At 42.5% G+C, this 20,254-nt stretch overlaps 1 protein-coding gene across 2 annotated transcripts in view; it reads left to right on the top strand.

Annotated features, from left to right (window-relative positions):
- Nucleotides 1-14,246, top strand: part of Tab2 (TGF-beta activated kinase 1 (MAP3K7) binding protein 2) — a 52,037-nt gene extending 37,791 nt beyond the window's left edge. For both annotated transcript variants that reach the window (XM_029482453.1, XM_021174740.2), the window contains exons 4-7: nucleotides 8,239-8,399; nucleotides 8,605-8,698; nucleotides 9,702-9,782; nucleotides 12,324-14,246. In XM_029482453.1, the coding sequence (XP_029338313.1) occupies nucleotides 8,239-8,399; nucleotides 8,605-8,698; nucleotides 9,702-9,782; nucleotides 12,324-12,466 (479 nt within the window). In that variant the 3' untranslated portion in view covers nucleotides 12,467-14,246. The remainder of the gene's footprint in view (nucleotides 1-8,238; nucleotides 8,400-8,604; nucleotides 8,699-9,701; nucleotides 9,783-12,323) is intronic.
- Nucleotides 14,247-20,254: the final 6,008 nt, after the last annotated feature.

Genomic DNA, 20,254 nt, shown 5'->3' with positions numbered 1-20,254 from the left:
TCTTCCACTTGGCTATATCCCTGGCCCAACGTTCATCTTTAAATACTATTTTAGAATTTGAAACTATTCATGTAAATTTTAATGTGGTTATAATCAGGAGTTTTATAGTTCGTAGTGCTTCAGAAAATCAACTTGGCTTGTTTTTAAATGTTTTTCTTTATTTTGTTTCATAGTATGAATAATGTTTTATTATTCTACCTATGTGTCTTTGTACCATATACTTGCCTGGTGCCCACAGAAGTCAGAAGAGGGTATTATATCCCCTGGCACCGGAGTTAAGGATGGTTGTGAGCACCATGTAGGTGCTGGGAACTGAACCTAGGTCCACTATAAACCCAACAAGCGCTCAAAATCACTGAACCATCTCTCCAGCCCCTTAATCTTTTTCTGATACACTGACTTTATTATTAAGTTTCCTTCTGTTTTATTTTATTGAATATTTTATTTACATTTCAAATGTTATCCCCTTTCCCAGTTTCCCCTCCAGACCTCCCTCTCCTGTTGTCCTCCCCCTGCTTCAGTGAGGGTGATCCCTTAGAGTACCCTGACTCTTTGGTCGTGTTTTGTTTGAAACAGATGAAATCGCACTGATTCTTCATCCATGCTAGGCTGTGGTGGTTTTCCCATTCCATAATCCTGTAATTTTAAAACATCGCGTGTCCAGGGCCCAGCTTAAATTTCGCAGTTAGCATCTTGGTATAGTGAGCTGATGCTCATGTGTGTTGTAGAGGTCTGTGAATGATTGTGTTTGCACTAGAAATTAGGTTAAAATTGATAGTACCCCAATACAATGACTCCCTGAAACTGGTTCTCTTTACATTCAGCAGTGCCTGAGTTCCTGTAACTTGCTAAGGTCTTCCATCATCTTGGCCGCCTCTCCTAACAGCCTGGCTCCTGGGTTTGAGCATTTGCTGGTTCTTAAATGTAGAGCAAAGGGTTTATGATGACAAATTCAATAACGTAGACATTTGCATTTAACTGGACAGTTTAAGTATTAGTTATTTGTATTTAACTTAAATGAAAAACAAAAGGTTCCTTAAATACACTATCTCCATATTGTTTTTCTTCCCATTCTCTCTAGAATCTACTACAATCAAGTTTCCCCCCAGTGCAGTCACCCAGAAAACTACTGTCAAGGTCTTTGGTGATGGCATTGTTACATCCTCAGTAGACATCTCTGAGCCTTCCTCTCTCTTCTCTGGAGATCAGCCACCCTCTTGTCCATGAAGCACTGATTCTCCCCTGACTCTGCTCACGTCTTTGCTCCTCCACTTCTTTGGTTCTAGTGAGTCCAGAGTCTCCTAGCTCACGATTAATAAAATTCTTAACCTCTTTCCTATCTGTTCTTTGAGTATCTCATTTGATCTCTTGATTTTTGTTACTTATTTATTTAGACAAGATAGTCCTATGTAGTCCATCTCTACCCAAGACAAAATCTTCTGCCTCAGTTTCCCAAGTGCTGGAATTATGGACCTCTGCCACCATGCCCAGCTCTGGCCTTTGATTTTAAATAACATTATATATACCTTAACTTGGTAACTCTTAAGCCAGACTTCTTCCCTGAGGCACCTTGTGTGCACAGAAGCTCTGATTGGAATGTTTGATGGATTTCTCAAATTTACTGATTCTTAAAGCAGCCTGTGACTTTCCCACCAGGTTCTTTTTCCCTTGGTCAGTTAGAATAACCATGGGAACATACTTGACTCCTTTAGTTCATGGTCACATCTGTCAGGTAGCCTTCCAAGTCTATCCAGAGTCCTGTCTTCCCACCTACCCACATAGTCCCTGTCCTCATAAATGCCACTACCTCTCAGATTAGTGTATTAGCACCTGGCCCTCACCCTTGCCTCCTTGTAGTCCTCGTGCACCCAGCAGCCAGAGGGATACTGTTCAAAACGGTCACTGCAGGTGATAGCTCTCTCTTCACAGTAAAAGCTCTCATGCCTGCCGTGCCTTCTCATCTACTTTTTGGCTTTTTCTTTTTTTTTAACGTTTATTTACAGTATGAGTATGTGTGGTTCTGAGTGTGTTTATGTTCACACATGCATTCTTGTGTACTTGCATATGTGGGTAGGGATGCATGTACTTCAGCATTTGAGTGGAGCTCAGAGGATTCACTCAGAGTCAGTTTTCTCCTTTGACCTTTACATGGCTTGTGGGGATCAATCTCAGGTTATCAAGTTATGAATGTGACGAGTGCTTTGCCCACGGAGCCCCTCTTTTTCCTTTCAGCCAGTACCTCGCTTGATCAGTCCAGCTCCTCGGGTCTTTCCAGGTTGCCATAAACCTAGAAGAAAGGCATCCCTTGGTGCCTCTGTGCTTATTACTGTTCCTAGTGTTTGGACTTTGCTGAGAACCCGCTGAGCTATAAGCTACATTCCTCTTCCCTCCTGATGGAGACCACTACAAGCAGTAGCTGCTGAAAAGGAAGGGGCTATCTCCTCCTCCCCCACAGTGGCATGCTGTCATTGGGCTGACACTCCTCAGTAAGACTGTTGTCACAGGGAAAAGAAAGGTACATACTATGTGTGACAGAAGCTCAGCGGACTAGCACTCAGTCTCCCTTCTCCAAGCAACCTCTCTAGGAATAATTGAGGGACACACATAAATCATAGTTTAATAATTTGATTTCAGTGTCTTGTCTCCAGCCATATTTGTGATTCTCTCATCCTGTTAATACCAACAGAAGCATTGATTTTACTGAGCAATTGATTGCCTTCACTGAGCCTAAAATAAAAATTCTTTTTTTTTAAATTAGGTATTTTCTTTATTTACATTTCAAATGTTATCCCCTTTCCTGGTTTCCCCACCAAAAATCCCCTATCCCCTCCCCCCCACCCCCTGCTCACCAACTCACCCACTCCTGCTTCCTGGCCTTGGCATTCCCCTACACTGGGGCTTAGAGCCTTCACAGGACCAAGGGCCATCCTCTGCTACATATGCAGCTGGAGCCATGAGTCCCTCCATGTGTACTCTTTGGTTGGTGGTTTAGTCCCAGGGAGCTCTGGGGGTACTGGTTAGTTCATATTGTTGTTCCTCCTGTGGGGCTGCAAACCCCTTCAGCTCCTTGGGTCCTTTCTCTAGCTCCCTCATTGGGGACCCTGTGCTCAGTCCAATGGTAGGCTGTAAGCATCCACCTCTGTATTTGTCAGGCACTGGTGGAGTCTCTCAGGAGACAGCTCTATCAGGCTTCTGTCAGCAAGCACTTGTTGGCCTCCACAACAGTGTCTGGGTTTGGTGACTGTATATGGGATGAATCCCCAGGTAGGGCAGTCTCTGGATGGCCTTTCCATCTCCACATTTTTGTCTCTGTATCTCCTCCCATGGGTATTTTGTTCCCTCTTCTAAGAAGGACCAAAGTATCCACACTTTGGTCTTCCTCCTTCTTGAGCTTCATGCTTCATATAGTCTGTGGGCTAGAGAAATGGTTCAGCCATTAAAGACTAGGCTCACAACCAAAATATAAGAAATTCAAGTTAAAAAACTTGTGCATTAAAAAGTTGATTGAGTTTTATGTTTCTCATTCCTTGTCGTTTCTCACCAGCACTTCCTTCCAAGTCACAGCACTGCTATGGAGAGTTAATAATTCTGCTTGGCATACAAAGTCAGTGATTTTTTTTTTCAAAAGGAAATAAAATTTAAATTACAGCTTTTAAATTGGTTTAATCTTATGAAGTGCCTCCCATAGAACTTTGTTTTATGTTAACTGTAATCACATTATTAAATAATCATCTCAATAATTACAAGTTGATATCAAAATCCTTATGATTTGTTTTTTTCAAGTGAGTCTCCCACCTGTCGGCTCTTCCATTCTTTAAAGGAACCATTATTAGTTTGGTGTCACTCTTAGAATTAAAAGACTCCTTAAATGTGCAGCACTCTGTATCCAGGGTTACCAGTCTAATTCCCCATCCTGCACCATCAGACAGTAGCCCCAGTGATTGTAGATCTATTAGCAGCTACCTTCTGGAGCAGCATGTCCCACCATTGGAGAGCTCTGCCTAGCAAGCTATGTCTTAAAACTGGTGCCTTGATGGGCGTTGGTGGTGCACACCTTTAATCCCATTGCTCAGGAGGCAGAGGTGGGTGAATATTTATGAGTTACAGAACAGCCTGGTCTATACAGTGAGTTCCAGAATAGCCAAGTGGTCTATACAGTGAGTTCCAGAATAGCCAAGGCTACACGGAGAGAAACCCTGTCTTGAAAAAAAAACAAAGAAAAATGGTATCTTAAAAGTATTACAAAAGTAGTATGCAAATTTAAAAAGATACAGTAAATATGTCTCCACCTCTATCTACTTAATTGTTAAATACAATCTCTATTAACATTCTTTCTCCTTATAGTCAGTCATATATACACATATATACATACAACTACATATACACACATAAAAGCACATTTTTAGTACATACTATGCACATGTATATCTGTAAATATATGGGTTAAGTCACATCTAACCTTAGTTTATAAATTGGACTTAATCAGGATTGCATCTGGACGGCAGACATACAGACTTATTCACTAAATAAGTATAACAGCTTATAATGTACAGTATAATGTACAGTATAACAGCTGTTTATGTAATGTTTATATGATATTAGATATTATCACAAATAAACCAGAGATATGCTTATGCAAATAAGCATATATATAATATTATATTATATTTTTTTCTTTTTCTGATATAGGTCTTTTATCTATAATGCCCAAATAAGCTTTGAATTCAAGCTCTCCCTGCCTCATAGGCATGTCATTACTAGATTAGCTGGTGGGGTCTGTTCTGCACCATCTCCACCCAAGAACCAGATAGCAAAAGTTCATCTCTGCTCTGTGACAAGAGAAATGCTAGCAGATCAGTCACGCTAGGGGGTGGCGGGGGGGGGGGGGAGGGGTAAGAGAGTTCTTTTGGTAAAGCAGGTCCCTTAGCCAGACCCAGCTCTAAGTAAACTGCAGTTCTGTATCTCACCATGCGACTACCACAAGAAATGTGGCCGTTTTCTATGTGAGGCTTCCTAGCCCTCTTGACTAGTCAGTCCATGTGCCCCATTTATGAACATAGAGCTCTTTCATAGTAGTGTTCACAGAGTGTTCTCCTCTGTCGAGTGAGTAGATGACTGCAAAGAACATACTTCCTTGTTCTGTCATAGAAATGTTCTGTGTGGAGGTTTTTAACTCGTCAGTGAGGGAACATGAGTGTCTTCAGGAGGGGCCATGCTTATTCTGTGAGCATGCCTGTTATTAAGGGACTTGGTCTACTTTCTTGTAACTTTCTGAGCCTTTTACTGTGCTCACTAATGGTGTAAATGCTTTACTTTTGTGTATTCACATTTGCTGGTCTCTTCCCCTTCGAGTTTCTGGCATTTATATCATAATTAGAAAACCTTTTCCTGGTCCACAATTCAGAAAAGCAGACAGCAGAAATGTTGCCTTTGGTTATGGTGATGCTCCTTGAAGCCACAAGGAACTAGCTTCATGACATTCCATCACAAACGTGAAGACTGCAGTGTGTCTCCTTTGAAAGTAGAGATCTGTTTAAGCTGTAAGCAGGCTCTGAAGTAAGCTTTAGATGGTGTCTGTACCTCAGTGCTGTAAAACTGCATGTGCAAATAATGCCAACAAGTGAGTGCCTCGCAGAGGCCACAGCAGTGGTGTTAAGAGTGCTCATGTCTTGTCAGTACTGAGTGTAAATGATGTGGATGGCTCAGGTACAGAGCTTCTGCATCAGCTCAGTTTCCTTGTTGTGTCTGTTGCTTGAATACAGGCCCTGCTGCAAGATCTTATTTCAACTAGCCTTAAAAATGGTAAAAACAAATGAAAACAAGATGCTTTTAAAAGCTGCCATCTTTGAATCTTCTGTAATTCAGGCACCAAGTAGATGTCTAGTAGTAACACAGAATGTATAAAACAGATACAATCTCTGCTGTCCAGAGAATTTAGATTTATTTTAAAAGCTGACATTGGACTTTCTTCATTCTAACTTGAATATGGCTTAGTCATATACCTAATTTAGGCATATTAAATCATATAAATTTTAAACTTGAGAAATAAGGGCTTGCTACATTTTAGTGACAAAAATCTTTTTAAAAAAATAAATCTAAAATCATTATAATCATTAATACCTGGAACATTTTACAATGAATAGTCTTTAATAAGTGCATTCTCTTCTAGTAGTTTTGAGTTTTGTGTTTCTGTAAGAACTAGGAATTATTTTTAGTGCCTAAAATTTACACTATAAAACTTGGAAATGTCTTTACAGTTTTTAATAAAATTAAAAGACATTTGTGTCCCTCAGAATCTGGCAGCTTCTTCTAGGATTCCTGTGTTCCAGAAGCAGTGTTGGGACAGCCCCGGTAACCAACAGCTTCCGTTGCAGTTTTGTAGCAGCAGTAGGGGGTGGCATGCTTAAATTACTTTTATTTCATTAACTTTGACAAGGAGACTTAAAAGCACTGAATGTGTTAGTATCACACACACACACACCCTTTTTCATCTGTTTAAGGTTCTCTGGAGTCCTGATGTTGCTATCTTCTCTTGCCCTAGTCGCCCTGTTTCTGTGAGCTCCACAGGGTGAGGGATTGCCTGTGCATTGTGTCCCTATTGTTCTTGTCAATTTTTTTGTTTTCTATGTCTTTCATGTCCTTTCTTGGTGAATAGGTTTAAACACACATTCTTTATTTTTCTTTTGGTTATTTTAATTTAGAAACTGGGTATTTCATTTAGATATTACATCTCGATTCCTTTCATTTATAATCCCTAAACACTTAGCATGTTGGCATTTAAGAATGGGCTTCCGTGTAGATTGAAGCGCGGCCGGTAGAGGAAACACAGAGAAGAAAAGATGATTCACTGGGCTTGGGCATTCTTTCCAAGACCTTGGCGGACTTCTTGGAAGATGTACTTCCTATTTCTCTTCTATTTTCTAGTACTTGAGTTTTACTTCGCTTTCACAGTCTCCAGCATTCTCTCTCCCTTCACCGTAGTTGCTGTGTGGTTTTTTCTGTAGACTTAGCTTTTTGTCATTTGTCATGATATCAGCATATATTTGTCTATATATCAGCAGCTGCCTGTTGTTTGCACATTCTCCCAAACTTTGAAAATGTGTTTATTCATCTGTACTCTTTGATGATTTGGTTAGTTAGGTGAACAAATGTTCCATTATCTTGTAGAATTATATTTTCTTTTTCTTCACTTGGGGACCTTTTTAACCGGCACTCTTCAGATGCTGACTTTTCTCCACACACTCTGCCTGCCCCTGGGGTTCCTGTGTTAATTGAACAGGTAAACAACATGCAGGAAGTGAGTCAGTCTGAAAACTGTGCCATGGAGCCAGTCCATTTATCATACAATTACATGGAGTGCCCAGACCAGTATGGTAATGCTACTGCATATCTAGGCCCTGGTAGACCTACTGACTGCATAGCAAGCCTGCATAGCATGCGACTGTACTGGATATTTGGGGCAGTGTGATACGATGGCAAGTATTTGTGTGTATCCAAACATTTCTGAACATAGGAAGCACTAAAAATACTGCAGACTTGAGGTACTTTCTCACATCAGCTTATTTTTTTCTGGGTAGCATCATCCAAGGTGTCTTTCCAATCCAGTGTCCTAAAAGACAAGGTTTCCATTTCTCAGGGCTGGCTCCCAGGGAGAGACATCAATTTTGACAGCTTGATGAACGTTTCCAGATAGCTCAGCATTTATGTCATAAGACTTATTGCTACTCTAAATGGCACTTTTTAATTTGAAGTTTGGGCAGTTTGTTAATATTCATGTGGTTTGAAGTCATTCTTATTTGTTATAATCAAAATTATTTACCCCATTCCATACTCCCGTATAAAATGTCTGTAAAATGATCATGTTAGAATATCTCGAATATAGACCGTGGTGTCACACTGGAGGAAAGAGGTTTGTCCTTTCCACGAGTCAGATGTGAACTACTGAAAGAGCAAATTCGGTTAGTTTAGTAAGCTAGGATCTTTTAAAAAGTAACAGACTACTGTCTTCAGCCATAGTAGTGTAGGTTTCATTCAAACTGTGAAAACATTTTTAGCTGGGCAATATTTGCTTAAGTAATGAAAAGTTTCCAGGTCAAGATTTTTGAAAATTTAAGTGCATCCCAATGTTTTGTTGTAATGTAGCTCTAGGGTTCTTGGCAGACTGTCCCAGAAATGCTTGTCTGCTGAAGAGGTCGCTGCTGGAGTGGGCGGGTCCTCACGCATATGCTCTTGTTGCAGCCCTGCTGGTGCACCAGAAGGCCAGGATGGAACGGCTTCAAAGAGAGCTCGAGATGCAAAAGAAAAAGCTGGATAAACTCAAATCTGAGGTCAATGAGATGGAAAATAATGTAACTCAAAGGTACCTGAAGAGATCAAATTCCATTTCCCAGATACCGTCAGTAAGTGTTCTGCATCCACCCTGGCCTGTGCTCGATCAGGAGAGCAGGCTGCCTGCCACAGTGTAAAGGCTTGCTCTAGTTTTCTGCAGATGCTCTTAGTTCATGCTTGTTTTTCTGTCCTTACCTCCCCTTGCCAACTCCATTCTTTGTTCACTGATGACGTGAGAATTCAATACAAACCTTTTTATATGGAATTATTTTTCAGCTCGAAGAAATGCAGCAGTTGAGAAGTTGTAATAGACAACTCCAGATTGACATTGACTGCTTAACCAAAGAAATTGATCTTTTTCAAGCCCGAGGTAAGGTTCAATGCATTCTCAGCTGAAATTCATTGAATTGATCTGCCAAGTCTTTTCTTGTGGCTTACCAGTCACTGTCTCAGAGTATTTAGCTTTGGAGCCAGAAAGGGCTAAAGAACAGTTGACTTTTTCGCCTTCAGTAAATATGTGCTTGGTCAAAAAAGCAAACACACGGCAGTAGCCTTTAGCTCTCCTGTAGCTCTGCTGTAGCCTGTGGTAGGTAAGGGAAGACAGTGCTTGTCTTTCTAGCTGCATGTCAAAGGGTTGGCTTGTGGGTATAGACTGCGTACAGGATGTATTCGTAAGGATGTGTCCATGTAGCTTTCTCCCTTTCCCTTTCTTCTTTCAAGAATTGTGTGTCCTCATATCACTGGCACTGTCTTGGTTCATAAAATAGAAAAGTGACATAAAAGTATGTTATAGTCTATGGACAGTGATAGGACTTGATACTTTTCAAGCAATTAGTCACCAGCATTGATTTCTTATTGTAGTAAAAAATACTTAGATTCCACTCAGTTCCATAGAAAACATAAATGAAATTTTATCACTGAAACCTAATTCTGAAGTGTGGGGCGGGGAGGGAGGATAGAAATATACAAAATTTAAGTAGAAAAAAGAAACGTAACGAAAAAGTCTTGAGTCCCATTTCTGTGTTGAATCGAGCATCCATTAAACTGAACGATGATGGACCTTTCTTAATTGATGTTAAAATGCCACTACGCCTTCGTTTTACCTTGTCACGGAGAACCAGGGGTCTGCTGCTGATTCTTTCTTACAGTGCTAACCTCACTCCTTCCCACTTGATCACTTGCCTGTGTTTATGCGCACTATCTTAGATCTATGTTCTGAGATAGGCTTTTGAAGTCTTATATATAATTTGAAATTAAGCAGGTATCATCTAAAGCATTTCTTCTGCTTATTTTTAGAATTTCTTGCTTTAAAAAGTAAAATCAAGTATTTCTGAGCTATAAATATTGATATATTTCCTTTTTATATATTTCAGGACCACATTTTAACCCCAGCGCTATTCATAACTTTTATGACAATATTGGATTTGTAGGCCCTGTGCCACCAAAACCCAAAGGTTAGTGCATCCATTAAATGTGAGACTATTTGGAAAGCAAAATCCTAGAAAATGTTTATTTTTTATGTTCTCAACCTTCCACTTGGGAAGTGTTTCCAGCGTGGGCATTCTGACATGGGCTGACTCCTCAGGGAGATGTTTGTTTGTTTGTTTGTTGTCTGGGGTGGGGAGCATGCAAAGGTGTGACGTATGTAACTTTTTAGAGTATGTTTGAGACCTTCGTACCTATTGTGGACTCCCAAAATAGAAAGTTTGGGTCTAAAACAAAGTGCAACAATTTACTGTCTTTAAATGTGTAAATAGTGATAAGGCAGGCACTTTAGAGAAATTCATTTTTTTTTTGAGAACATTGTTTTGTATAATTCTGAGTAGTCATATATCCTGAATTCCAGGTAAATTTCAAAAAAGTATTATCATCTAGAAACATTTTCCAACATTGAAAGTCACAGAATTTTTTTTTTTGTTTTGTTTTAGTTTTTTTTTGTTTGTTTTTCGAGACAGGGTTTCTCTGTGTAGCCCTGGCTGTCCTGGCACTCACTTTGTAGACCAGGCTGGCCTCGAACTCAGAAATCCGCCTGCCTCTGCCTCCCAAGTGCTGGGATTAAAGAGCTAAGACATGAAATAAGCCTGTGTATTTGAGCCAAGCATTAGGATATGTGTACAAATGAAATTATGTGCAAAAATCTGACTGGCTGAAGTTAAATATATAGGCATGTCTATTTAGGTCACTATTGTCACTACTAATTATGATGCATAATTTGCTTTTAGCCCTAAGAGAAGTAAAATTTTAGATAGCTTTCATTAATACAGTGTTAATAATCTATTTTACTATGAGTTACTGCTCCTTCAATATACCTAATTTATAAATTAAGCTTTATAGGTATTTGTGTTTTAAGAAAAATGTCGTATTTATCAGATTCAGTATTAGTCATAGTCTCACGCATTCACTGTTAAAAACGACTTAGTGGATTCATTAATGTTGCAGTATACAGATTCATCCCACAAAAATCAGTTATTTATTTTACAGTTATGCAAAAGAAATTCAGATACCAAAAAAAGGTTTCATTCACAGTAACAATCAAAACGTTAAAATAGGAGTAAACTCCACCAAAGAGGCAGAAGAATTTTATACCAAAATTATAAACGCTGAAGAAGGAAATTATCAGAAACATTCATGTTCATGGATTACAAAAATTATACTGTTGAATTACCTACAATATCTAAGATGTACAGTTTGTTTTGTTTTAGTGTGTGTTGTATCTGTGTGAGGGTGTCAGGTCACCTGTAACATGTGAGCTGTCATGTGGCTGCTGGGGAGTGAACCTCAGTCCTGTAGAAAAGCTGCCCGTATGCTTAACTGCGAAGCCGTCTCTTCAGCCCCAATCTACACATTCTACCAAATTCCAATGTCATTATAAAAAGGAGAAAAATATTATAAACCTCAGACGGGACTCTAAATAGGCAGAGCCACCTTGAGTGAGGATGGAGCTGGAGATAGCTCACTCCTACTTCAGAGCGGATGACAGAGGTACAGTGATCAGAAGAGTGCAGTACTGGCCTAAGCATGTTCCCTGACACACAGCAGTGGGACAGAAGAGGGACAAGCAAGGTGCGGCAGTGCTCACCTCCTCTCACGGGACCAGTTAGTAAAGTCAAGTCGCCACATGCACAGAAATGGGGCTGGCCCCTCTGTATCCAAACAGTGACTCAAATGTAGCCACACGAAGGTTGAATGCTAAGGGCTCTTGGTGCTGATGACCTAAATTCACTCCCCAGGCTGGCTGCACATGGTAGAAAGAAAGAAACAACTTCCCCAAGGTGGCCTCTGGCCTCTACATACTTGCTATGATACATGCATACTTATGCATTTACATACACAAAATGCATAAATGTAAAACAAATTAACTAGATTATAAATTTAAATAGAAGCTGACACTTGGTAGATGGAAACATTTGGCATTGCTGAGGGTGGTGACTTTTGTGTATGGCATCTAAGGAGCTGTAGGACTGACCACTGCAGGTAGCTGTATACCAAAGGACTGAACACTGCAGAAGGCTCCCTGCTGTTCTAAACCAGATTCAGGGCTCTCTTATGTCATGTCTGAGGTTTAAAAATACAACAAGAAAATGGAATGATTTTTTTGACTCTGTCTTACTTTTTCAGCTTGTTACTGCCATAAGTGTAAACTATAAATGTTAGAAAGTAGTTGTTTAAAAACAAGTGTCACAGCACACACTGAATCCCGGCACCCAGGAGAAGGCAGGAGGGTTGGTGACAGTCAGCAGGACCCTTCACAGTCTGACATGACAGTCAGTGGGGATGGTAAGGAGTGTTCACCCTTCCTTCCCTTGCACTTGGAGCTACACCAGTGTTCTCCCTTAGGCCATGGGCGTGTTTGTGTCGAGTCACGAGTCACGGTGCTCCTCCCCGTAGGGGAAGCATGGTCAGTTCAGCAGTTGTTTTATCTGGTCACCATTTGGTAGATTTTGTGATTTTTTTTTTTTTTAACTTAAAATTGTTTTTTCTTTTCTTCCTTACAGATCAAAGGTCCACCATCAAAGCACCAAAGACCCAGGACGCAGAGGAGGAGGAGGGTGCTCAGTGGAACTGCACTGCCTGTACGTTTCTCAATCACCCGGCCTTAATCCGCTGTGAACAGTGTGAGATGCCTCAACATTTCTGAGCCAAAGGCCCCGCCTTCCTCTGAAGCCACATCTAAAGTTCAAGAACGTCGCCTGTCATCGGGAAAGTGTTTCACCGCCACAGGAGTTAGTCCAGTTGAAGGTGTGACGAGACAGTGGTGTGCTGTGTTGAGTGTCAGCCCACAGAGCTAAAGATACCTCAGTCTAATGTCATGGGCAGTGAGATTCATCACCTGAAAGGCCTGAGAGACCGGGCTGCCTGCTGCCTGACCATGTCCAGTGCCACCGTGTCAATGCCTAGGTGTCCCCAGGACTCCTCCCCTCTTGTCACTACTGATCCTGGCGGGAGGAAGGGACAGGATGATTGCTTTTTGTGTTTTTAAAGCTTTTGGTGAAACACTACATACACAAAGAGAAAGAACAAGGCTTGACTCAAAACTCTGCTGCCACATAGTGCCAGTAGATGTGGGAAATGTCACAAATCTGGGGTACTTTTGGCCCTGTCCTCTGCCTTCTGAGGACGTCTCTGTGAAGCCAGCATTTAGGTGTGAGATAAAAGGAAAGCTGTGTCTGTCTGTACATCCACAGTGCGCTCGCTCCCCAAGCCTCTCCTACTGTACAGATCTCTCACGTCTGCTTTGATTTCTCCATTATCTTCTTATATTTCTATATGTATAGTGTAATAGACTTTTGTTAACTAATGTCCTTTTTCCCTTTAGTAAGCACGATCATGTTCCTTTTAAGCCTTACCTGAGAAAAGCAATGCCATAAGGTAGAAAGCATTAATGAAATGAAACTGTGCACAACATAACTCCCTCTCCCCTTCCTCCTCCTGTCCTTTGTCCCTTGGTGCCAGTGCTGAGAAGACATGCAGGTGCTGCATGTGAGTCACTGCAAGAAACACTGCAGCCATATCGGACGGTCGCGGTCACGCTCTACACTGACTTGAGCAGTGGGTGACCAAACATGTCGTTTTGTCTTCTCCAGCAGCTTAAAGCAGAAAGTATTTAAACCCACTGCCATCTTGCCCCATCTGTGTGGTATCCCATAGAACTCCATGGGAGGCTCTTGTTGAGAAAATGCAGTTTTAAGAAGCAGCCTCAGCAGCCGTTCCTGCAGCCTCTTCTTCCCGGGAAGAAGTGTGGCTGCCGTACTGTTGGCACAGTCATGTGTATTTATAAAACATAGTCATCTTTAGGATAACTGAACAAAAGCTAGAAAAAAGAAAACAAGCAGACTTGAACACTGAAGCAACCTCAGACATCTCTTTATTTTGATGATATATTTTTGTAAGGAAAATAAATATTCATATGATCAGGAATGTATATAACTAAATGAAATCAAGAAAAAATAACCGTATGCATTTTAAAAGAATTATGAAATTATCAGTGCTTGGAATGGGGCTAAGGGAAGTGCTGAAATATAAGAAAAAAAAATAGGAAATAATGTAGATTGTCCCACTGTAAATGTTCACAAGTGGCTATGTTTTAAATAAACAGGATTATTATGGATGAGTGTTAAAAAGGTCAGAGCCTTGCCTTCCGGCTTTGCACTGTGAGTATGGAAAGAGATACGGCAACCATAGGTCACTAGGCAGCGGACCCCAAAACTCGTACATTTGATGCATTGTGTTTTAAAAGTAGGCCTTGTTTTTCAGCTTCCTCTGCAGTTCTATGTGAAGATTGGTAAATCAGTTTTTACTTGTTTTATTAATAAAACGTAATTTGGATATCTTGAGTTGATGGTTTTGTGATTTAGCTGGGTAAACTATCTTTGTAACAGATAAGTTATTTATAAAAATTAAAAAAACTTATATTCTAATGTGGATTTTGTGGCTTGTCTTTGAAGTTTGTGGGACAGTTGTACCAGCATAGTGTTCCATAGCTGGCTGAAGTCAGGAGGAAGCACCCCTCCCCCCCACACCCCCACACCCGACCCTTCTCACGAGCTCCCAGCATGGCCTCTGTGAGTTCTGTCCATTGCTGTAGACCGGTTTCTTTTGGGCGTCTTGATTGATGAGTTACCTGGTTCGGTCTTGTAAGCAGAGTCTCACTAGATAAGACCAGACTACCATCCAGTTTGTAGTCCCCTGTCTCATCCTCCCAAACCCTGTGATTCTAGGCGTGCACCACCATGTCTGGCTGTCCGGTTTATCGATCAGGTTTCACCTGAGGAAGAAAGTGGATGGTGCCTTCTTTTCATGGTGTACTTTAGCTGTTTGTTTCGTTTTAATTTTTAAAAATTCTACCCTACTGTTCAAAAGCACGTGACTTCTTGGGCCCATTGGCCTAGGTGTCAGCTCATGTTTACTAAGCCCCATGATGTGTACTGTCCTGGTGTACGGTGGTGCTTCTCTGAAGGGAACTCTCATAGTCAGACTTGGAGACAAGCCAAGTCCTGTGTGTCTGCTGGCGTCTTTGACGTGGTCTGTGTGTGAAGGCCTACCTTGAGTTTTTGAAACCTAGTGAGAGAAATTTTTTCTTTGCCAAAGAATAGGAGGCCTGAACAGGACAGTGTCTGGAAGCCAACTTTAGAAATGACAGGAGCGTGTGCCACCATCCTAAGACACTGACACTCTCTTCCAGGTTGAAGGAACTCTCTGAAACCTTAGCCAGGGCCAATGAGGTGGCTCAGCAGGCAGAGCTGAGTCCCCAGAACCCACATGGTGGGAAGAAATGGCCAGTTCCTGGTGGTCGTCTTCTAACTACAGGGGTGTGGTGTGCTCACAAGCATCCACATCCACACGGACACACGGAGTTCAAGGTAGCAGTTACCTTCTGGTACCACCTCTGACATACATAGACACGCGTTGTAAGTTTTTGTAAACAAAAATACATTTTTTAAGTCACCATTTTTTACTTTTTATGTCTGTTTTTTTCCAGACAGGGTTTCTGTGTAGCTCTGGCTACCTGGAACTCACTTTGTAGACCAGGCTGGCCTGGAACTCAGCCTGCCTCAGCCTCCTGAGTGCTGGGACGAAAGATATGGGCCAACACAGCCCAGCACTTTGTATCTTTTCTATACAAGGTCTTGCTACATAGTAGCCTAGGCTAGCCTTAGGCTCATTGTCCTGCCTCAGCCTCTCAAGTGCAGGAACTACAGGCCTGTGTGCACTGTACCCAGCCATTTGCTTTCTTTTATTCCATGTAATGTGTGTCTGGGTGTGGCTGTATGTGAGTAGTGCCCACAGAGACTAGAGGTCCCCCAGTGTGAGCTCCCTGAGGTTCCTCTGCCTTTTCTCCACAGCACAATTAACACGTGAGATGCCCTGCCTTTTGATTTTGTCAGTTACCCTAAAGACTTTTGTTTGTTTTTGTTTTTCAAGACAGGGTTTTTCTCTGTGTAGCCCTGGCTGTGCTGGAACTCACTCTGTAGACCAGGCTGGCCTCGAACTCAGAAATCTGCCTGCCTCTGCCTCCCAAGTGCTGGGATTAAAGGTGTGAGCCCCCACTGCCAGGCTCTACGGACATTTCATTTCTGTGGATCACTTGGTGTTTTAGTCACGGAGACTGAAGTCCTCTCAATGTCAAAGGTAGGTTGCTCTTCAGAGATTGTGGGTAGGGGGGGTGTACATGGAGGCCAGAGAACAGTCATCCTCCAAGAGCTGCTTTCCTAGCACCAAGTGTGGGCCAGCACACCTAGATGCCGGGTGGGGTGGGGGTGGGGGCTGAATTTGGGTTCTCTTAGGAAACCACATTACCAACAGCTGTCCTCCAGCCTGCTTTTTTACAGAGATACTTTTTAATTTTTTTTTAATGTCAGGGTATGCATATGGGTGTGCATACATGGGATAATGTAAATGTGGCCTAAAGATCACGTGCATGTTTCTGTGGCTTGTCCAGCTGTCTAGGAAGTGTGTTTTATAACAAAGTATAACAAATTATTTCTCCAAGATGACAAATGCTGCATTCAAAAGACACTTTGGGGATTGCCCACTTGCACTTTCGTGTGGCCTAAAATAGATCCAACACTCCCTTGCCTCTCGCTGCAGATTCCCTCATCTCCCTCCTTTCTCTGCTACAGACAGTCCCACCTGGGAACCTAGCCGCCATGGGTTCATAGGCTTGTAACTGGCTCCCCACTCCACGCCTGGGACTTATCCTGTTCCAGCATTGTAGTACGTTACAGAGAGGCAGAGAGAGTGCCTCGTCTGCAGGTTCCTGTCCAGAGCCCTTCCTGTCCTCAGGGTTCACTGGGCTTGCCTTGCTGCCTCGGCAGGATCGATTCCATAAAAGCCTCTCTGACATCTAAATTGGCCTTGTTGCTTCCCTGAGAGACCTTGCACATCCCCACCTTTGTCTGCCTTGTCTGCCCTGACTCTCATTCAGTTTAACCAGTCAAGGACAGGGCCAAGACCTTGAAGTCATTGGGCTAACAAGATGGCTCAGCGGGTAAAGGCACCTGCTGCCAAGCCTGGGGACTTGAGCTCAATCCCTGGGACCCACATGGTGAAAAGACACACTGGCTCCCCACAGTATTCCTCTCACATCCCATGTGTGAACACATACACATACCACATAAAAGTTTTTTAAAGTGGTGAGGGCCTTCTATATTGCACCTCCCCTCATATCCCTGAAGTGTTCTGACAACTTCATTTACATGTATTCTGATAGAGTACACACACATACACACACACACACACACACACACACACGGTAAGATGTCAGCTGGATATGTAATCAGTGATGTGCCCACCAATGCACAAGACCCTAGATTTATTCCCTGGTGGAATAAGGGACATAGAGACTGATAATTGTTGATGGTGGTGATTTTATTTGGGGGGGGGGGGCAGTGTTGGTTTTTAAGTTTTCTGAAATAGGGTTTCCTTGTGAAGCCCTGGCTGTCCTGGAACTCGCTCTGTAGACCAGGCTGGCCTCAAACTCAAGAGACCACCTGCCTCTGCCTCCTGAGTGCTGGGATTAAAGGGATGTGCCAAGTCTTTCTGGCAATGGTGATGACTGTTAATCTGAAAGCCAAGTAATGTTTTCTACATCTATTCAACTTCACCAATGAGGGCAGCCTTTTGGAGCTTCATGTATTTCCCCATAGTAGCTATCTTATAAATGATAGGTTCCCAGGCTAGACCACAATGGAATGCCAATATAAGTAAAGTGGGATTCATAAATGTAAGGATGGCATTCACTAGTAGTTAATAATTATTAATTATTAGTTAATTATTAGTAATAACATTGTTAGTTACACAGCTTGTGCTGGTGAGATGTATGTGCCTGTGGATACTCTAAAACATTCACAAGGTGCCATTTGAAATTAAGGTCCCTAGGTTTTGTTACATCAATTTGATTTTTATTTCAAAGCTGGAAATTGGCCTTTTTTTTTTTTTTTTTTTTTTTTTTTTTTTTTTTTTTGGTTTTTCGAGACAGGGTTTCTCTGTGTAGCCCTGGCTGTCCTGGCACTCACTTTGTAGACCAGGCTGGCCTCGAACTCAGAAATCCACCTGCCTCTGCCTCCCGAGTGCTGGGATTAAAGGTGTGCGCCACCACGCCTGGCTGAAATTGGCCTTTTTAAAGAGAGGGGTAAAGAGAATTAGAACAGAGAGGGACATGAGAGGATATTTTTACAAAGAAGACTCACTGGTCAAGAAAAGAGAAGAAAAGAACAATGTCAAGTGTATGATAACCCTGTCATTCCTGTGTCCCAGGAAAGACAGAAAGATGGGTTTCAGACAAAGACAGCACCCACGAGTGTATTTGTACAATGAGCCCATGTAACCAAGACTCCGTGTAATATGTGACATGAAACAGGCCTGTGGCTTATTGTAGCAGTTGGCTTGAAGTCCTAATTACTACCTTTGTGGTTTTACTAAGTCTTTGCCATGGCCTTGTGCTAACCTGCCATCGTGGTCTCGGAACAGGGCAGCACGTATGCCTTGTGAATCCAGATAGCCAAGCTTTACTGAGCTGATGAGAGGCACAGCTGGCAGTTCCTTGCAGCGAAGAGGAAGTGAATTTTGTCATGGTCGTGAATGACCCGGAATGTCAGTCGCTACATTTCTAATGAGCAGAGTACACTGTTTTCAGGCTTTACTCCTGCATCCCCGTTAACTCCAGCCTGTCTCCTCTCTGTCCCTAGTCAATAATGCACTTCTCAGAGAGTGTGCGGGCTTCCTGTTTGAGTTCTGAAAGCCCAAATGCAAGTCTCCAGCACAGAAACCTGACAACCCTAGAATTGGATTCTGGCTGAGCTTTGGTGTGCCTAGCAGTCACCATTCCCTGAGTGGGACATTTGATTACGTAATGCCTCCCTGGCTGCTCTTCCAGGTTCTAATAGGCATGATACTGAGAGGCCAAGAAAAAGCTCCCTTTCATCCTCAATATAATTGAGTGGTAGCGTTTCCCTTCTTCCTGCTCTGGACAAAGCAGCTATGTCTTCCCTAATACGATCTGTTCTCCATTGCTGAGGGCCCAGCTGTCCCTGCTATACCTCATAAATTACTGCTCAGCAAGGGAGTCGGTGTGCTGGTTTACTAGGGAAACAGGCTGTGGCCTGGTTTCTGGACTTGCACACACTGTGTGCTTCAGGTTCCTTGCTAGAACATGCAGGAGCTGTTCCACCAAGGGGTCATCAAATAGTGTTCTGCCTGGGCCCAGCTGACCTCCAGTTACCCTGTCTGCTGGTTTCTGTTTCCTTTTCCTCTTCATCCATACATTGGTCTCCAGGCTATTTAGTCATACATCTAATGTTTTCAGTTAAACTTTACTCTTTTTGGTGTGAATATTCCATCCTGCAGGGGTTCTCATCAACATATCTCTCTGCATCTGTGTCACCCACAAGAACCAAGCACAGAGAGTGGCGCTGCTTCTCATATCATGTGCGGTGAGTGACAGTTCGGGCCTTGATGCTGAAGAAAGAGCTCTGCATCTGAGTTCACTGTGGGGTTTCTCACCTGGCAGCTGAGTCCAGCCCAGGCCTGAAAGGCCACATGAACCCCAGGATCACTAAGAATGGCAACCAACACAAAATCATAAACTTACTCAAAACATTAGGGAGCTTGTTGTCTGTTTGTTTTATAACTCAGTTTTGAAGTTTTCAGACATGAACTTTGAACTTTGTAGATGACATGTCAAGATGCTGACCACTTAAGTGGCCATGATCTCAGTTGCTTAGCTTGGTAGTGAAGGTGCCAAGCATAAGTGACACATTCCACAAAGTTCTCTCTCACCCAAAGCAATCACATTGGCAGACAAGCTGGGCATGGACGGGAGCTGTGTTAGGTACTGCTGCCTCCCAAATATTAACTCATGTAATCCTCAGAACTCAAAGAACAGACAGCATGCAGAGCTGAAACAGGGAGGGACTGAGATCACAAAGTATAGCACCTGGGCAAGAGTTGAAAATCAACTGGCTCCACTCATGCCTCAACAGTTGTGAGGCACTGCCTTTGAAGAAATGAGAGTGCGCCGCCCAAGAGGGGAAAATGTGAGCTCAGACACAGACTCACACAGATGTCAATGGCGGCTTTACTCATAGTTGCTAAAAACTAGAAATGAACCATCAAGAGGCAGGCGTAGATTCTGGAACATCTATACACCGGAATGCAGCTCAGTACTACCAGGGCAGAGGCGGATGCAATGTCGATAGGTCTGCAGTGTGTCGTACTGCATGAAGGTGGCCACACACACAAGACCCCATCCTGTCTGTATCATCCGCAGGAAAGACAGAAACGCTCTACAGTGACGGCAAGCTGAGGCTAGAAGACAGGACTTGCTGCAGAGGGAAACACACAGACTGGGGGTGATTAAAATGGGCTACATGCTCACTGTAGCAAGGTTATATATGAGGAGAGAGATACTCACTGGCCCTTAGCGATA

This window comes from Mus caroli, chromosome 10 (assembly GCF_900094665.2).
Source record: "Mus caroli chromosome 10, CAROLI_EIJ_v1.1, whole genome shotgun sequence".
Classification (NCBI taxonomy): domain Eukaryota; kingdom Metazoa; phylum Chordata; class Mammalia; order Rodentia; family Muridae; genus Mus; species Mus caroli.
Note: the sequence above shows the minus strand (reverse complement) of the source record. Positions and strands in the feature narration are given on the sequence as shown.